General features: G+C 48.8%; 1 protein-coding gene across 2 annotated transcripts; it reads left to right on the top strand.

The window, feature by feature from the left end:
* The first annotated feature begins 1,778 nt into the window (after positions 1-1,778).
* LOC128346074 (uncharacterized) lies at positions 1,779-5,012 on the top strand. Of its 2 annotated transcripts, XM_053298961.1 has the most exons (5): positions 1,779-2,900; positions 3,081-3,206; positions 3,383-3,415; positions 3,500-3,730; positions 4,695-5,012. In XM_053298961.1, exons 1-5 carry the CDS (start codon positions 2,540-2,542, stop codon positions 4,889-4,891), a joined length of 948 nt encoding a protein of 315 aa, XP_053154936.1. In that variant the 5' UTR covers positions 1,779-2,539; the 3' UTR covers positions 4,892-5,012. The 2 variants fall into 2 exon arrangements, with proteins under 2 accessions (XP_053154936.1, XP_053154944.1); XM_053298969.1 differs by lacking the exon at positions 3,383-3,415 and having other exon boundaries at positions 1,782-2,900.
* The last annotated feature ends 10,697 nt before the right edge of the window (positions 5,013-15,709 follow it).

Raw genomic sequence — 15,709 nt, 5'->3', positions numbered from 1 at the left:
AAGAGCTCATTGAGGAACCCTCCATGCCAGAACCCCTTCCAGCAACTCACATCACCAACAACATCCTGGGGGAAGAGCTCACTGAGGAACCCTCCATGCCAGAACCCCTTACAGAAACTCACATCACCAACAACATCCTGGGGGAAGCACTCATTGAGGAACCCTCCGTGCCAGAACCCCTTACAGCAACTCACATCACCAACAACATCCTGGGGGAAGCACTCATTGAGGAACCCTCCATGCCAGAACCCCTTCCAGCAACTCACATCACCAACAACATCCTGGGGGAAGCACTCATTGAGGAACCCTCCTTGCCAGAACCCCTTCCAGCAACTCACATCACCAATGACATCCTGGGGGAAGCGCTCATTGAGGAACCCTCCATGCCAGAACTCCTTCCAGCAACTCACATCACCAACAACATCCTGGGGGAAGAGCTCATTGAGGAACCCTCCATGCCAGAACCCCTTACAGAAACTCACATCACCAACAACATCCTGGGGGAAGCACTCATTGAGGAACCCTCCGTGCCAGAACCCCTTACAGCAACTCACATCACCAACAACATCCTGGGGGAAGTGCTCACTGAGGAACCCTCCATGACACAACCACTTCCAGGACCTCGTATCACCAAAAACATCCTGGGGTAAAAGCTCACTGAGGAACCCTCCGTGCCAGAACCCCTTCCAGGACCTTGCATCACCAATGACATCCTGGAGGAAGAGCTCACTGAGGAAACCTCAATGCCAGAACCCCTTCCAACACCTTGCATCACCAATGACATCCTGGGGGAAGAGCTCACTGAGGAACCCTCCGTGCCAGAACCCCTTCCAGGACCTTGCATGACCAATGACATCCTGGGGGAAGCGCTCATTGAGGAACCCTCCATGCCAGAACCCTTTCCAGCAACTCACATCACCAAAAAAATCCTGGGGGAAGAGCTTACTGAGGAACCCTCCATGCCATATCCCCTTCCAACACCTCGCATGACCATTGACATCCTGGGGGAAGAGCTCACTGAGGAACCCTCCATGCCAGAACCTCTTCCAGCACCTCGCCTCACCAATGACATCCTGGGGGAAGAGCTCACTGAGGAACCCTCCGTGCCACAACCACTTCCAGCACCTCGTATCACCAAAAACATCCTGGGGTAAAAGCTCACTGAGGAACCCTCCGTGCCAGAACCCCTTCCAGGACCTTGCATCACCAATGACATCCTGGAGGAAGAGCTCACTGAGGAAACCTCAATGCCAGAACCCCTTCCAACACCTTGCATCACCAATGACATCCTGGGGGAAGAGCTCACTGAGGAACCCTCCGTGCCAGAACCCCTTCCAGCACCTCGCATGACCAACGACATCCTGGGGTAAGAGCTCACTGAGGAACCCTCCATGCCAGAACCCCTTCCAACACCTAGCATGACCATTGACATCCTGAGGGAAAAGCTCAGTGAGGAACCCTCCGTGCCAGAACCTCTTCCAGCACTTCGCCTCACCAATTACATCCTGGGGGAAGAGCTCACTGAGGAACCATCTGTGCCAGAACCCCTTCCAGCACCTCGTATCACCAAAAACATCCTGGGGGAAGAGCTCACTGAGGAACCCTCCATGCCAGAACCCCTTACAGCAACTCACATCACCAATGACATCCTGGGGGAAGCGCTCATTGAGGAACCCTCCATGCCAGAACCCCTTCCAGCAACTCACATCACCAACAACATCCTGGAGGAAGCGCTCATTGAGGAACCCTCCATGCCAGAACCCCTTCCAGCAACTCACATCACCAACAACATCCTGGGGGAAGCGCTCACTGAGGAACCCGCCATGCCAGAACCCCTTCCAGCAACTCACATCACCAACAACATCCTGGGGAAGCGCTCACTGAGGAACCCTCCATGCCAGAACCCCTTCCAACACCTTGCAGCACCAATGACATCCTGGGGAAGCGCTCACTGAGGAACCCGCCATGCCAGAACCCCTTCCAGCAACTCACATCACCAACAACATCCTGGGGAAGCGCTCACTGAGGAACCCTCCGTGCCAGAACCCCTTCCAGCACCTTGCATCACCAATGACATCCTGGAGGAAGAGCTCACTGAGGAAACCTCAATGCCAGAACCCCTTCCAACACCTTGCATCACCAATGACCTACTGGGGGAAAAGCTCACTGAGGAACCCTCCGTGCCAGAACCCCTTCCAGTACCTTGCATCACCAATGACATCCTGGAGGAAGAGCTCATTGTGGAAACCTCAATGCCAGAACCCCTTCCAGCATCTCGCATGACCAATGATATCCTGGGGGAAGAGCTCACTGAGGAACCCTCCATGCCATAACCCTTTCCAGCAACTCAGATCACCAATGACATCCTGGGAGAAGAGCTCACTGAGGAACCCTCCATGCCAGAACCCCTTCCAGCCACTCTCATGACCAACAAGATCCTGGGGAAGAGCTCACTGAGGAACCCTCCATGCCAGAACCCCTTCCAGCACCTCATATCACCAATTACATTCTGGGGGAATAGCTCACTGAGGAACCCTCCATGCCAGAACCTCTTCCAGCACCTCGCATCACCAACAACATCCTGGGGGAAGCGCTCACTGAGGAACCCTCCATGCCAGAACCCCTTCCAGCACCTCGCATCACCAACGACATCCTGGAGGAAGAGCTCATTGAGGAAACCTCAATGCCAGAACCCCTTCCAACACCTTGCATCACCAATGACCTACTGGGGAAAGTGCTCATTGAGGATACCTCAGTGCCAGGTCCTTCCATTCTCACAGACACTCCAAAGGAAGCAGCTTCTGTGTCAGAGCCCTTACTAGAGCCTTCCATTGCTGATAATTATCTTCAGCAAGAAGTAGAACTCCTCAAAGGCTTACAGCATGACTATGTCCAGCAGCGTAAGTATTGCGACACCTCAGAAACCTTTTGCATAAACACCCAGCACAAAGATCAGCTGCAGTTTTGATACCCAGCCCAGATGATGGACTAAGCCCTAACACTGCCCTTTTTGCAAGTCACCAGTACTCAGCCTGGTCAGCACGTACAACATTTGTTCCTTTGTGTTCTCTTTGTTGCAGAACTGAGGGTTCGCCTCATTTCCCAACAGTTCCCTCTTTCTCTCTGGGCCATCAACCTGCAAATTGGACACATGCGGACAAGGCTCATCCGCAGTGAAGTTCGGCTGCAGTGGTGGGAAAGGGAAGGTATGTTCCCAGCATGCCCCTGAAATTGCTGCTTGGCTAAGAACGGCTCTTTTGTTTATTTCATGTTGAAATGCTTGATTTGAGTCTGCATCTAAGGTTTCAGAGGGGAGGTCTGTGAGTGGGTTGTCAGTGCTTGCTGAAGTGTTCCTTCGTTTTCTGTCTTTCATGTGTCCAAGCTCCAGTGCCTGTAATCCAAGCAGCTTCTCAGGGTGAGCAGTGAGGGCAAGTGATGGTGGGTGTGGTAGGATGTCAGCCTTTGCAGCTGACCTCCTGCTTCTTCTTCTCTCTTGCAGATGTTCCTGCAGGCCCTGCTGCACTTCTCCAGCCCTCTAGGTCTGATTCATCATTGTCCTCTGCCTCCCTTGAGGTTGCCTCCATCCCACCCTCCACCTCCACCTCTTCCCTCCTCCTGCATCCCTCTCCACCTCCTCCTCCTTCCCCACCTCCTCTGGAGCCGGACCTCAGCAATGTGAAAGAAACTCTGCAGAGTTTGGTAGAGATGCAGCTCCATCAGCTGCGTGACCGTAAGTCTTACAGAGGCAGCATTCCATAACCTCTACCTTTTCCATCCTCATTGTGATTTTACAATCTAAAAAACTTATAGTCTAAAAACAGAGGCAGGGATACAATAGAAGAAGTAGAGGGAAGCTGAGGTGGGGGCAAGTGGGGGAAAGATGTGTATGTATTTCAGCTGCACCTCCTTAGGACCAGGGAGACCCAGGTTTGAATTCTCATCCAGTCATGAAACTCTCTGGGTGACTTTGGGCCAGTCACTTGTCCCACAGCCTAACTTACCTCTTAGGGTTATTGTGAGGGGAAAATAACCATGTATAAACCTCCCTGAGCTGCTTGAGGAAGAGCAGAATATGAATGCTAAAAGGAAAACAAATATCAGCCCTTTTGAGTTTAAGCTGAGATGAAACAGGAAACCAAGGAGGATGATATACAATTGTGCATATTGCAAATCCTCCTTATAGTGTCATCAATGTACATGGGCAAAAGTTCCCTGCCACCAGGAGCATACAGTCTAAAGTTTGGCTTTGGAGAGAGAAGTGAGGAAGAGGAGGAATGGGAGAGGAAAGCATAAGGGGCATTCAATTCAAGCCGATGGAGCTGCCTCTACTGAGGCATTACGCCAAAGGCTGCGCAGTGGAGGTGGGTTTTCAGGTATCATTGGAGGGATAGGAGAGAGACAAGGGGCCACATCTGAGTGGCAGTTCCAGACCCAAGGGTCAGCGAGAGGGAAGAGAAAGAGTTGTTTTAGAGAGCAGGAGACCTTCAGGTGGCTCCTGAAGACAGAGAAGCTGGAAGAGCAAAAATCAACCTGACGAGGTGCAAGTTCACCAGGGGGGGGTACATAGCCATGGAGGGTTTTCAAGACAGAGAGGAGGAGTCTGTGCTGGGCATGGAAGGGGACTAGAAGTCCGTGCAGGGACTGACATGGTGGAGGACAGGCCCCTTCACCCTGTTTGTTTTCTCTCCTTCAAGGCCAAAGAGACCTCCGCAGCTGCCAGGAATGCTTACAAAGCTTCAAGGCACTGAGGGGACAATTGAGGCGGCTAAGGAGCAGACTGGCCAGGGTGGAAGCCACTATGGGGATCGTGGTTCCTCCAAGGAAGCTGGACGTTGCTGAGGAAGAAGGGGAAGGCAAATTAAAAGAGACAACTGTGCTACTATTTACATAAGTAGCAATAAAATGCTGTGTATATATTTTTAAAAAATTAAATATTTGTTTTAATAGGATGTAGAAATAGAACAGCAATAAAACTTGCATATTTATTGTTTAAAAAAAATAAAATATTTTATTTTAAAGAAAATACATTTGTCTTGCTTTGAATATTCTTTGGGTAGAGTTGGGTAAAAAGGTCTTTGGGTCAAACTCAGCTACAGAAAAGACTCTCTTGGCCAGTCCACTCAGGGCCAAGAGATGTTTGAGATGTAGCTCAAGATAGACAATTCCTTGCCAGGAGGCTTATACAGAGCTTGTCTGTCCCAACATGTATGGCTAGGAGGCTGGATTTTGGCCCTGAAGAGGGATCTGCCCTGTGTGGAAGAGGATGGAATGGTGTTGCGCAAGAGGAAGCTTGATTTAGGGCAGGGCTGCACAACTCCAGCCCTCCAGCTGCTGTTTGGCTACAGTTCCCATCAACCCTGACTATTGGCTACTGCGACTACCGGGGACTATGGGAGCTGTAATCAAACAACAGCTGGCGGCCAAATGTTATTCAACAGCCTTCTTATTTTCCACCAAGAGCCAAATCAGCAGCTGGAGGCTTAGATCTAGACGGAGTCAAACTGAGTGACTGATTTGGCCCTGGGGGGAAAGCTAGGAGGTGGCACCTCCATTTCTTTTGCAGGAAGAAAAGCCGTGGGGGTGGCTCTCTGTAGAGCATGACAGGAAAGAACCAAGAAAGGCAGCCTCCATATCAGGCCACCTCCCAGGACCTTCCAGCCTTGCTTGTACTCTGGCAGAAGAACCCAAGGAGACCACCTTTATATCATGAGAGCTCTGTATCAGACCTCCACCCAGGGCAATCCATCCCTGCTGATACTTCAGGGAAAGAGAATGAAGAGGCCCCCTACATAGCAGGCCTCCTCCCAAATGCAGGATCAGCAATGAGATTAGACCTTTAGCCTCCAGGCTGTTTTTCTGCCGGAGAAGAGAGAAGGAGGAAAGCCTGAAAGAGAGCACTTGTCACTGCAGATGTTAGATTTGATATGACAATGAAATAAGACAGCAATGCAGGGACCACTGCATTAGCTACACAACTCAGTGGTCGAATGCCTGTCCTTGACCATCTCTAACAGCCCTTAAAGATGGTCAAGTGTAATGACAAGAATATGTTTGCTCTTGAGGCTCATTGTGCATGCATTGAGAAGAATCATTCGAATCAACAGAAGATGCCTTCTTAATGGGATACATTGGGCTGAGTGTTTGCACCTAGAACAACATATCACCATGGGAGTGCTGTGTCCATGAATGCAGTAATGCAAAGAGGTGATGTTTCAGACAAATGGTGCGCCTGATTCAGACAGCTCTAGGCAACAAGCTTGATACTCTGGCAATGATTCAGGAATATCATCCAATCTTCAAGGTCAGTTTCCTTTTAAAAGTGAAGAGAGAGTTTCTGTAATCCTGACACCATTATTACATTTTATTAACATTATGCTAACTGGATGGTCATACATTGATTTTCTTAAAAGGATTCAATTTCCTGGCCAGAGTGACCAACATTTAGTCTACTAATTGTTTTAACTTAAGAGAAATAAACAGCTCCAGGAGATATGACTGTTTTGGATGCCCCTTAATAAAAATGGAACTACTTTGATAGAATTTCCTTATTTTGCCAAGACCAGATGGCTGAATTTTGAAAGCACATTTAGCAAATAGTTTCTCTCTCTCTCTCTCTTTTCTTCTGATAGAGAATAGTTCATATCTGTATCAATATATGCCAGCCCAGGGCCAACTCCAAAAGTAAATGGGATATTTGGCCCAGGGGTCGGGGAGCCAACAAAACAGCAGCCGAAAGTCCCTTGCTGTTGCCTAGCAACTAATACACATCCCTTTGCCTTGGCTCAGCAAAATTGCCAAATCAGATCTCAACATGGATATCACAAGCCACTGCACACCTAACCATGACAGTGCCTGCAAGGAGGCAAGAAAGGATGCATCTTGCCAAGAGAAAGGCACACCACCTGCATTCAAGGGTGGAACTTGGGGGGGGGGCAGGGCACGTGCCCTAGGCGCCACTGAGGAGGGGGCACCACACCAGTTCCTGCCACCCCCACCCCATTGCCCACCGGCCCGGCCCCAGGGCCCCTCAGCCACTTGCCATCCTGCTTGCCTTGCCCTCCGGCTCTGGCCTAGGATCCCAGCGACCTGCAAACTGCAGAGAGCTCTTCTTCTCTCCCCGCCTCTCAGCTGATTGGCAGGTGGGCGGGGCTTCCAGAGAGGCCTCCCTGAAGCCTGAACTTGGCATTCTCCTGCAAGCCAGGAGGGAGACAGGATGGAAGAGTTCTCTGCAGCAGACTAGGGGTGTGCACGGAACCGGTCCGACACTGGGGTGGGGGGGTTCCAATTTTTAAAGGGGGAGCTTTACTCACCCCTTCCAGTAAAGTAACGTATTTCATGTAGTAATTGGGCGGCAGGGTGCCGCCCGCTTCAATCTCCGACTCCGGCCGCTGTGCGGGCTCCTTGGTAGACATAATCGGGTGGCAGGATCGCTCCAAGTCCCTGCCACCCGCCCTCTTCAAACTAAGCAAGCCCCCCTCGGCTGGCGGCCGCCCCCTGTAGCTATCAAGGGGTTCCCCCCTCCCCTCCGCCCCCTTCTTGTCAGATGGTCCCCCATTACAGGAGGACGGCAGGAGAACTCCCTGCCGTCCCCCTTCTCCTTTGCCGGCTGGGGTGCAAATGGCTCCTAGGAAGCCTTTCGCGCACGTGCGCAAAAGGCTTCCTAGAAGCCATTTGCAGCCCAGCCGGAAAAGCAAGCGGACAGCAGGGAGTTCTCCCGCCGCACGCTCGCTAAAGTTAACTTCTTTAACGTTAACTTTAGCAAGCGGGCGGCGGGAGAACTCCCTGCCGTCTGCTTGCTTTGCCGGCTGGGCTGCAAATGGCTTCTAGGAAGCCTTTTGCGCACGTGCGCGAAAGGCTTCCTAGGAGCCATTTGCACCCCAGCCGGCAAAGGAGAAGGGGGACAGCAGGGTGGCAGTTTAAAACCCTGATCATGTACCTAGGTCTCGGTCAAGTAACCATCTCTGGTAGCAAACTCCCATTACCATACCCAACTGTTGTCAGTTTGGTTTACAGTTGTTTTTCTGGCCCTGAATCCTCTGTAAGAATTGTCAAGGATAATGAGAAATATTGACCTGCTGCTATGTATCTTAATCCTCCACTCCTAAGTATGGGTTCCAACATGCCTCTGGCACCAGCAGCATAAGTTCTCCACAGCACAAGGTCTCCACACAGTGTGAGATGGTGTTTTGTCTTATTTCGGCAGTGGACCTGCTGGTATTTCCCATCCCAGCCACCTTTGTGTTGTTGTAATCCTCTGTAATAAAAGCCTTCAGCATGATCCCGTGTCATTTCTTGGCCCGTGTCTTTCTCGGCCGATGCTGCAGCAGTCTCTCAGTACCAACCTCTGTGACTTACCCACCAGAGCAGTGATGGAACCGGAGGGGTGGGGTGGGGGGATGGAGCTCATGTTCACACCCTCTCCTGGTGGCTCTACTGGGCACAAGCAGAATGCATACCAGTGATGCCCCTTGCACATGGTGTCACACGCAAGAGGCATGGCCAGAGGGCCTCCAGAAGGCCTGCACAAGCCACCCGAATCTCATTCCCAGCCGACGCTCATTCCCCCGAGAAAGGGAAACACATCCACCCAGCCAGGACACAGGGGTGTAGCTATTATTGAACAAAAGGGTTCAAAGAGCCCCTAGCTCCACCCCTCCCTATTTTCTTCATTATCTCCCTCACTCTGAGGGGCCACCAGAGAGAGGGGTGAACACGATCCCCCTCTCCCCTAGCTACTCCCCTGCCAGGACATGCTGACAGGGAATGAGCACTGGAGGGTTCACACAAGCCATTTCCAGGCTCTGGCCATGCCCCCTTGTGTCTGAGATCATGTGTAAGGGGGCATGGTCAGAGCCCTGGAAGGGTTGCACAAGCCATCAGGAGCTCATTCCCAGCTGGTGTTTTCAGGCCAGGTTATGTTTTGGTCATTTTCTCCACTGCAAAGAGAATGAATACGATGAATATTTATATACTGCTTGTAAGGAACCAGTCCCAGCCAGTTGACCCATGAGGGAGATTTTTGCTGAGTCACCCCTCCCACTGAGCTATGAAGCTGACTGGGTTTTTAATCTTTAACTTTTAAGGCAAGAAGTTCAAGAAAGAAAGAGGAAAACTCTGGTAGTTTAATGAAAAGATGAATCTCTGGTAGATTAAATCGTTGCCACCAAATCACTTTAAAAGTTTTTCCTAACGGGGCTTGAGTGACTGAAAAGCCCTGTTTCACTTTGGTTCCCCTTGCTGACAGGAAAGTAAATAAAAACCCACTGCTTCCCTGTGTGTTTGCTTGCACGTGGTGCTAATGATAGCTGGCTAAGCTCTTTTGATGATGCGTCTGCACTGGAGGAATTCCCTCCTTTCACCCACCCCCTTCCTTCTCCTGAGTTAATAACCAACTCTCGGAGGCTTGTAAAAAGAAAAGAACGAGAAAAATATTTTATTCAATTGTTACAGACTGGTTCATCTGAGGTTTCGGCTTTTTAGATACACTAAAAAACACTTAACTTGGATTACAAGAATGTTTCAGAATGCCCAGATCTTTTGCAGGTGGCACACATTGATATCTTAGTTTCTCAGTTACAAAGAACAGATATTTAGGAATTGCAAAGCAAACTCAGAAAGCAAAATAATTCCTAATGCAAAGTCTGACTAAGCATACTTTTCCCTACGCTAGTTTTCTGAAGCCTCAAAAACCTTGGGTTCTTTCCCCCTTGAAAAGTCACCAAAAATCCTGGCAAGATCAAGTCCCTGCAAATCTCTCACCCTGAGAGATTGTCCTGCAGAATTCACCATGTGGGAGCTGCCTCCATGCTGGTTGCTGCCCCTCCACACTCTCCTCTTCCTCCTCCTTCCTCCCAACATTCCCCCCAGCAGCAATCATGTCCCACCCACCTGGTGGATTGATGGGTCAAGACCTGTGGTCACCAGCCTGTCAGTCAGGGCCAGGGGTTCACTTCCTGTTAACCCTATTAGAGCTGGGAGGCTGATCACTACACTGCTTTTCAACAAAAGTTCTCAAAGCGTTTTAAAAGTAAAGTGTGCCATCGAGTCAGTGTTGACTCCTGGCGACCACAGAGCCCCATGGTTGTCTTTGGTATAATACAGGAGGGGTTTACCATTACTACCTCCCGTGCAGTATGAGATGATGCCTTTCAGCATCTTCCTATATTGCTGCTGCCCAGTATAGGTCTGGGAAACATACCAGCGGGGATTTAACCCGGCAACGTCTGGCTTGCTAGTCAAGTCATTTCCCCGCTGCGCCATTATGTGACTTAAAGGTATAGTGTGCCATAGAGATGGTGTCAGCTCCTGGCGACCACAGATCCCTGTGGTTCTCTTTGGTAGAATACAGGAGGGGTTTACCATTGCCTCCTCCTGTGCAGTATGATGCCTTTCAGCATCTTCCTATATCTCTGCTGCCCAATATAGGTGTTTCCCATAGTCTGGGAAACATACCAGTGGGGATTCGAACTGGCAACCTTCTCTTAGTCAAGCATTTCCCCACTGTGCCACTTAAGGTGACTTATTATGTGGCTTACATAGATATAAATAAACGAAATGACTCCCGATCCCCAAAGGGCTCACAATTTTAAAAAGAAACATAAGTTAGACACCAGCAATGGAGGGATGTTGTGCTGTGGATGGATAGGGCCAGTTGATCTCCTGCTGCTAAATAAAGAGAATCACCACTTTTAAAAGGTGCCTCTTTGCTTAGTTAGGGAACAAAGAATGAACAAAATTTGAACCCAGCCAGCAAACATCGACTAGGAATGAGTTCTGGAGGGATTGTGTGGCCCTTCCAAGGCTCTGGCCACAGGGAGGGCCAAGTCGGGTAGCTCCCAGGAACTTGGCCGTCTGTGTTCTCTGAACCCATCCGCCCTATTCTATCTCTGCCCCTGCACCACAAAGGATCAAAGCCACCTCAAAATGGTCCTCCTCACAGCTATCCCAGCTAAGCAGCCCAGAAGGATACTAGGACTGATGGTACTGAATACCACTAAGTGGTCCAGGAGAATCAGCAGGGTCATGCTCCATTTCTTGTCACAATTCAACCACCCGTATGAGCATGGCAGTCTGGCAGGTCAAATCACAGGCTGGAAACCAGATTAGAAGGGATCCAAATGCCAGTTTCATCCCAGTTTCTGGAGCTGAAGAATTGATGAGAAATTAACTTTTGTTTTACAGCCAAATAAATCATACTTAGGAACATGTAGGCAACCTCAGTCTCCCGTTGATCTTATTTGTATGCCAGAATTTCATCAGCGAGTCTTATTTTATATCATAGGAGAATAATCAGCTCAACCTCATTAATTACTGCTGTGCTGACCAAAACAGTAGGTTCCCCACCCACAATGTCCTCTTTCACTGCTTTGTTTGTCCAGGATTCCTCCTGCAGTGTTTGTGGCAAGTGCATTGTTTGCTTTATTTACTATGACTATAATGGGAGAAAAACTTTAAAAGCAAGAACCATTTAAAAACAAGAAAGAATTGCCCTGATGTGTCGTATAAGTAATGTCAAAAAGCTGAGTTGAAGAAAGTAAGCTGAGAAAGGTAGCACCTAGTAACAGCTCAACCTAATGGGTGGGTGAGGGGCATCAATAATAAGCTATCTCTAAATACTGTAAACAACCAACAAAAGCAGTATGAAGCTAGAAAACCAGCAGGAGAGGGGGCACTTCCCAGTGTATTGCACAGGGTGTCACATGTATGGCTATTTGCTCCATGGGCAGAAGTCATGGGTGTGTGCTCAGTGCAAGGAGCTCCTGGCTCTCAGGGAACAAATTCGTTACCTTGAGACCAAGGTGGCGGATCTGAAGAAGCTCAGAGAGACAAAGAGGCATGTGGACAAGACCTTAAGGGACGTGATAGAGGCGTCCCACTCAAGGGCTGGTAGTTCCTCTGCTGTCAGGGAGAATGAAGGTTTTGGGCAAAGAGGACATCAGTCTGAGGAAGTGGGAAGTGGGGACCCCTTCCGTGGATGATGAGCCCATATTCTCTTGCACAGGAGTACTCCTCCAGGGGGGTGGGGGCCTCCTTGTAGTGGGTGATCCCATCATTAGAGGTCTAGAAAGATGGGTTTGTGACCCACCTGTTGACCAAACGATGACTTGCCTGCCTGATGCGAAAGTTGCGGACATCATGCAGCGTCTAGATAGGCTGTTAGGCAGTGCTGGGGAGGAGACAGCTGTTGCGGTGCACATCGGCACCAACGATGTGGGGAAATGTAGTCAGGAGGTCCCAGAAGCCAAATTTAGGCTGATAGGTAGCGTATTGAATGCTACCTGTTCCACGCGCAGGTACAGTGAGGCAAGCAAAGCTGAGGGGTTTCAATGTGTGGATGAAACGTTGGTGCCGGGAAGAGGGGTTTAGATTTGTTAGGCAGTGGAATGCATTTTGGGGCAAGCAAGGCCTGTACAAAAGGGACGGGCTGCACTTGAACCAAGATAGAACCAGACTGATGGCGCATAAAATCAAAAAGGTGGCAGAGCAGCTTTTAAAATGACGCCTGGGGAATAGCTGACAGGAGCTGGACAGTATCCAGTTCAGCAAATGCCTTCCTTTAAAGTGCGAGGGTGCAGAGGATTCAGATAAAACAGAAGGGGACAGAGCAGAGCCACATAAAAAGCAGAGAGGAGCCTGTACCAGCTGGTCAAAGAGTCAAAAGAAAGATAGAAGACACCTATGAAACGTGCACCTAAATGTACACAGAAGACACATTACACAGAACATTAGGACAGGATTTGGTATACTGTATATGCAAATATGAGATCAGCTAAAAATAGCCCACAAAGAGACAATCTGTATTGTTGATAATATATTTGCTAGCCTTTGTTTCTGGTATTAGAAGTCATCTGTGCTAAAATCTGTAAGAAGTGTTTTAAATTCAAGGCTGAAACACTATGTGCTGGTTTTGCGGGTGCAATTCATAATTTTGAAGAAGTGCTGAGTGGTTACATATTTTTCATAATGCAGATGTAATCCAAGGAAAGATACTTAGCCTCTGGGCATGCTTTAAAGTGCAGTGCTTCACTTTACTCCAAACCTTAGGAAAAGTCACTAAGGGAAAGTACTACAAAGATCATTTGTCATTTGCTGAGACATGAGAGGAAATCACAGTTTACTCTGCTGAATACTAAATGCTTGCAGAAAGACAGAAGCGGGCTGGAGGCAGAGTGCTTGTTGCTCCTCACAGGAGGATCAGGCTCTCACACTAGCCAGAGCTGGGAGGATGGGGCTTTTAGGAATCTAGTTCACCTGGAGGCTTTACAGACAGGGCTTCTGCCCCGAACTTCAGAAATGCAGATCTTTCTCTGCAGGGAACTCTCCACCACCCCACCCCCGGCCCATTGGCTAGGAAGGAAAACACTGACGCCTGTCATGTGTACTTGCAAAAACAAAAGCCCGAGAGCAGAGGGGAGGGGCTGCTTCCCTCAATGCCATGAGTGTACTTCGAAGTGGCTTCACTTAACATTTACCCCAAAGCCTGAAGCCAAGTGTGAATAACCTCCTGGGAGTTCTTCACACAGCAGGCTTTACTGTGGTTTTACTGCCAGGCTCTACTGTGAACTCGAAGTCGTCCCAAAAAATTGACGCCAAAAGTGATTTTATTTAACCCTCTTATAAATCAGGGTATGCTCTTAATGCACAGTGAAAAACCTGAATTCTGTGTGAAATGCTCCCTGCTTGCAGGGACTCTAGGGTAAATCTGCCCAATATGTGAACACACACCTCAATTCCAGAGGAAATGTGAGCTAAAGGGCTTTAAAAGCCATGTGTGAAAACATGGCTGCGAGAGAACTCTCAGGCTGCCTATAAAACCCAACAGGCCACAGGATTTGCCTTGCTAGAGGTAGAGTGTTTGTTGCCCCTTCCAGGACCAGAGGTGTGGCATTTTATGCAGTAGTGGGTGAAATAAAGAACAGAACTGTGAGGTAGGTTTGCATGGCCATATGCATATTCCTTTAAGCAATTAAGACTGGTGTTGGTGAAAACTATGATACTGTATACAGAGGTTGCATTTTCAGTTTGGGGAGGTGGTAGAATGGTTAGCTTGGCTGTTTTCTTTTGGGTTAAAAGGTATTATTATAAAATGTCCCCAGTATCAGGTGGAGGAGAAGATATCTCCTGAACTTGTTGATCTACATGTAGCAGTTTAGGAACATAGGAAGCTGCCATATACTGAGTCAGACCATTGGTCTATCTAGCTCAGTATTGTCTTCACAGACTGGCAGCAGCTTCTCCAAGGTTGCAGGCAGGAATCTTTCTCAGCCCTATCTTGGAGAAGCCAGGGAGGGAATTTGAAACCTTCTGCTCTTCCCAGAGTGGCTTCATCCCCTGAGGGGAATATCTTATAGTGCTCACACATCAAGTCTCCCATTCAGATGCAACCAGAGTGGACCCTGCTTAGCTAAGGGGACAAGTCATGCTTGCTACCACAAGACCAGCTCTCCTCAGTTTGTTTCTGTTAAATGATCCCCTTTAAATGAGTTTCACTCACTCTTCCCATCACATTCCCGCAGGGGAAATGCAGTGGAGGCGAGGTCAGTGCACCCTCCCCTGCCCTTAAAGTTATCCCCACCATGCCGCCATCGAACCAGCCCCAGCTGGTTCCGTGCACATCCCTAACATAACAGCAGGTTGCAATGAAGGAAGATCGCAACCCTTTCTCGTGACTCTTTATCTTCTGTCGGACAAACAGTTGGATTTGCAAGAATTTTTTCAGTATGAAAAAACCCAATCATTTCCAACCCCACTCAGTGACAATGGAAAAGCTTCACACCTGTGAGAAATCTCAGGTGACTGAAATGCTTGAAGCAGATCTAACAGTGTTGCAGGAAGAACTAGTGAATACCCTACCACCACAGACAACAGGTGCTGCCTTTGATAGCTATGCAAAGGGTGAGTTTCTTCCTACAGTGCAGGCATACTGTAGAAAGGACAAAAGATGTATAACTTTTAATTGGAAATTTTTAAAAAAACCACTGTGGTTCTGACTGTGGCTTTTACCTTGGGTTTTTAACCTGTGGTTTTTAAGACTATGGGAAATTTGGTTAATTGTATTAGTCTTATTTTATATTGTGAAATAAGTTGTGAGCCGCACTGAGGGGTGGAGTATAAATATTTTAAATAAATAAAATTAAGATGTGATATCCTAGTTGATGTGTAATTGCAGGAGAGCCTGAAAGCAGAGCTAAGGTGTGCCTGAGGCAAAGGTCTCAGGGGAAGGGTAGCAGGAAGCAACATAGCACTGAAGCACTGGAGAAGCTTCTAGCAACAAGAATGAGCTTTCCCACTTTTTAGCAGACAAGATAGCAGGACTCTGCACAGACAAAACAATTATTGTAACAAAAGGCGAAAACCTCTTAAGCAAGCAAATACCTGCCAAGATAATTTGGCTCCGAGTCCTTGCTCACATGAAGAGGCTGGCACTTGCATATTTGTCCATGCCAAAAATGCAGTAACATGGGGGTGCAAGGATGTTTTAATCAAAGCAGATGACACATTCATCATTGTCATTGCCATCTCAGTTCTGCCCTCACTGAAGGAGCTTGGCCTGCAGACTGTGTGGGTTTCTATTGGGAGGGAGGGACGCAAAGTACCAGTGGATTCCTGTCCACGAAATCATCGACTCACTAGGACCTGAAAAAATTAGTGGACGGGGAAATGGCTTGACTAGCAAATGACTTGACTTGCGCCTATATCAGGCAGCAGC

Source organism: Hemicordylus capensis, chromosome 1, assembly GCF_027244095.1.
Source record: "Hemicordylus capensis ecotype Gifberg chromosome 1, rHemCap1.1.pri, whole genome shotgun sequence".
Lineage (NCBI taxonomy): Eukaryota > Metazoa > Chordata > Lepidosauria > Squamata > Cordylidae > Hemicordylus > Hemicordylus capensis.
This window is presented reverse-complemented; position numbering and strand designations above follow the sequence as displayed.

Bases quoted from the DNA above. Each gene is read 5' to 3' on its own strand.
- LOC128346074 (XM_053298961.1), top strand. From the start codon at position 2,540: ATGCCAGAACCTCTTCCAGCACCTCGCATCACCAACAACATCCTGGGG. The intron at 2,901-3,080 runs GTAAGTATTGCG...TCTTTGTTGCAG, and splicing joins GCATGACTATGTCCAGCAGC to AACTGAGGGTTCGCCTCATT. The intron at 3,416-3,499 runs GTGAGCAGTGAG...TCTCTCTTGCAG, and splicing joins AATCCAAGCAGCTTCTCAGG to ATGTTCCTGCAGGCCCTGCT.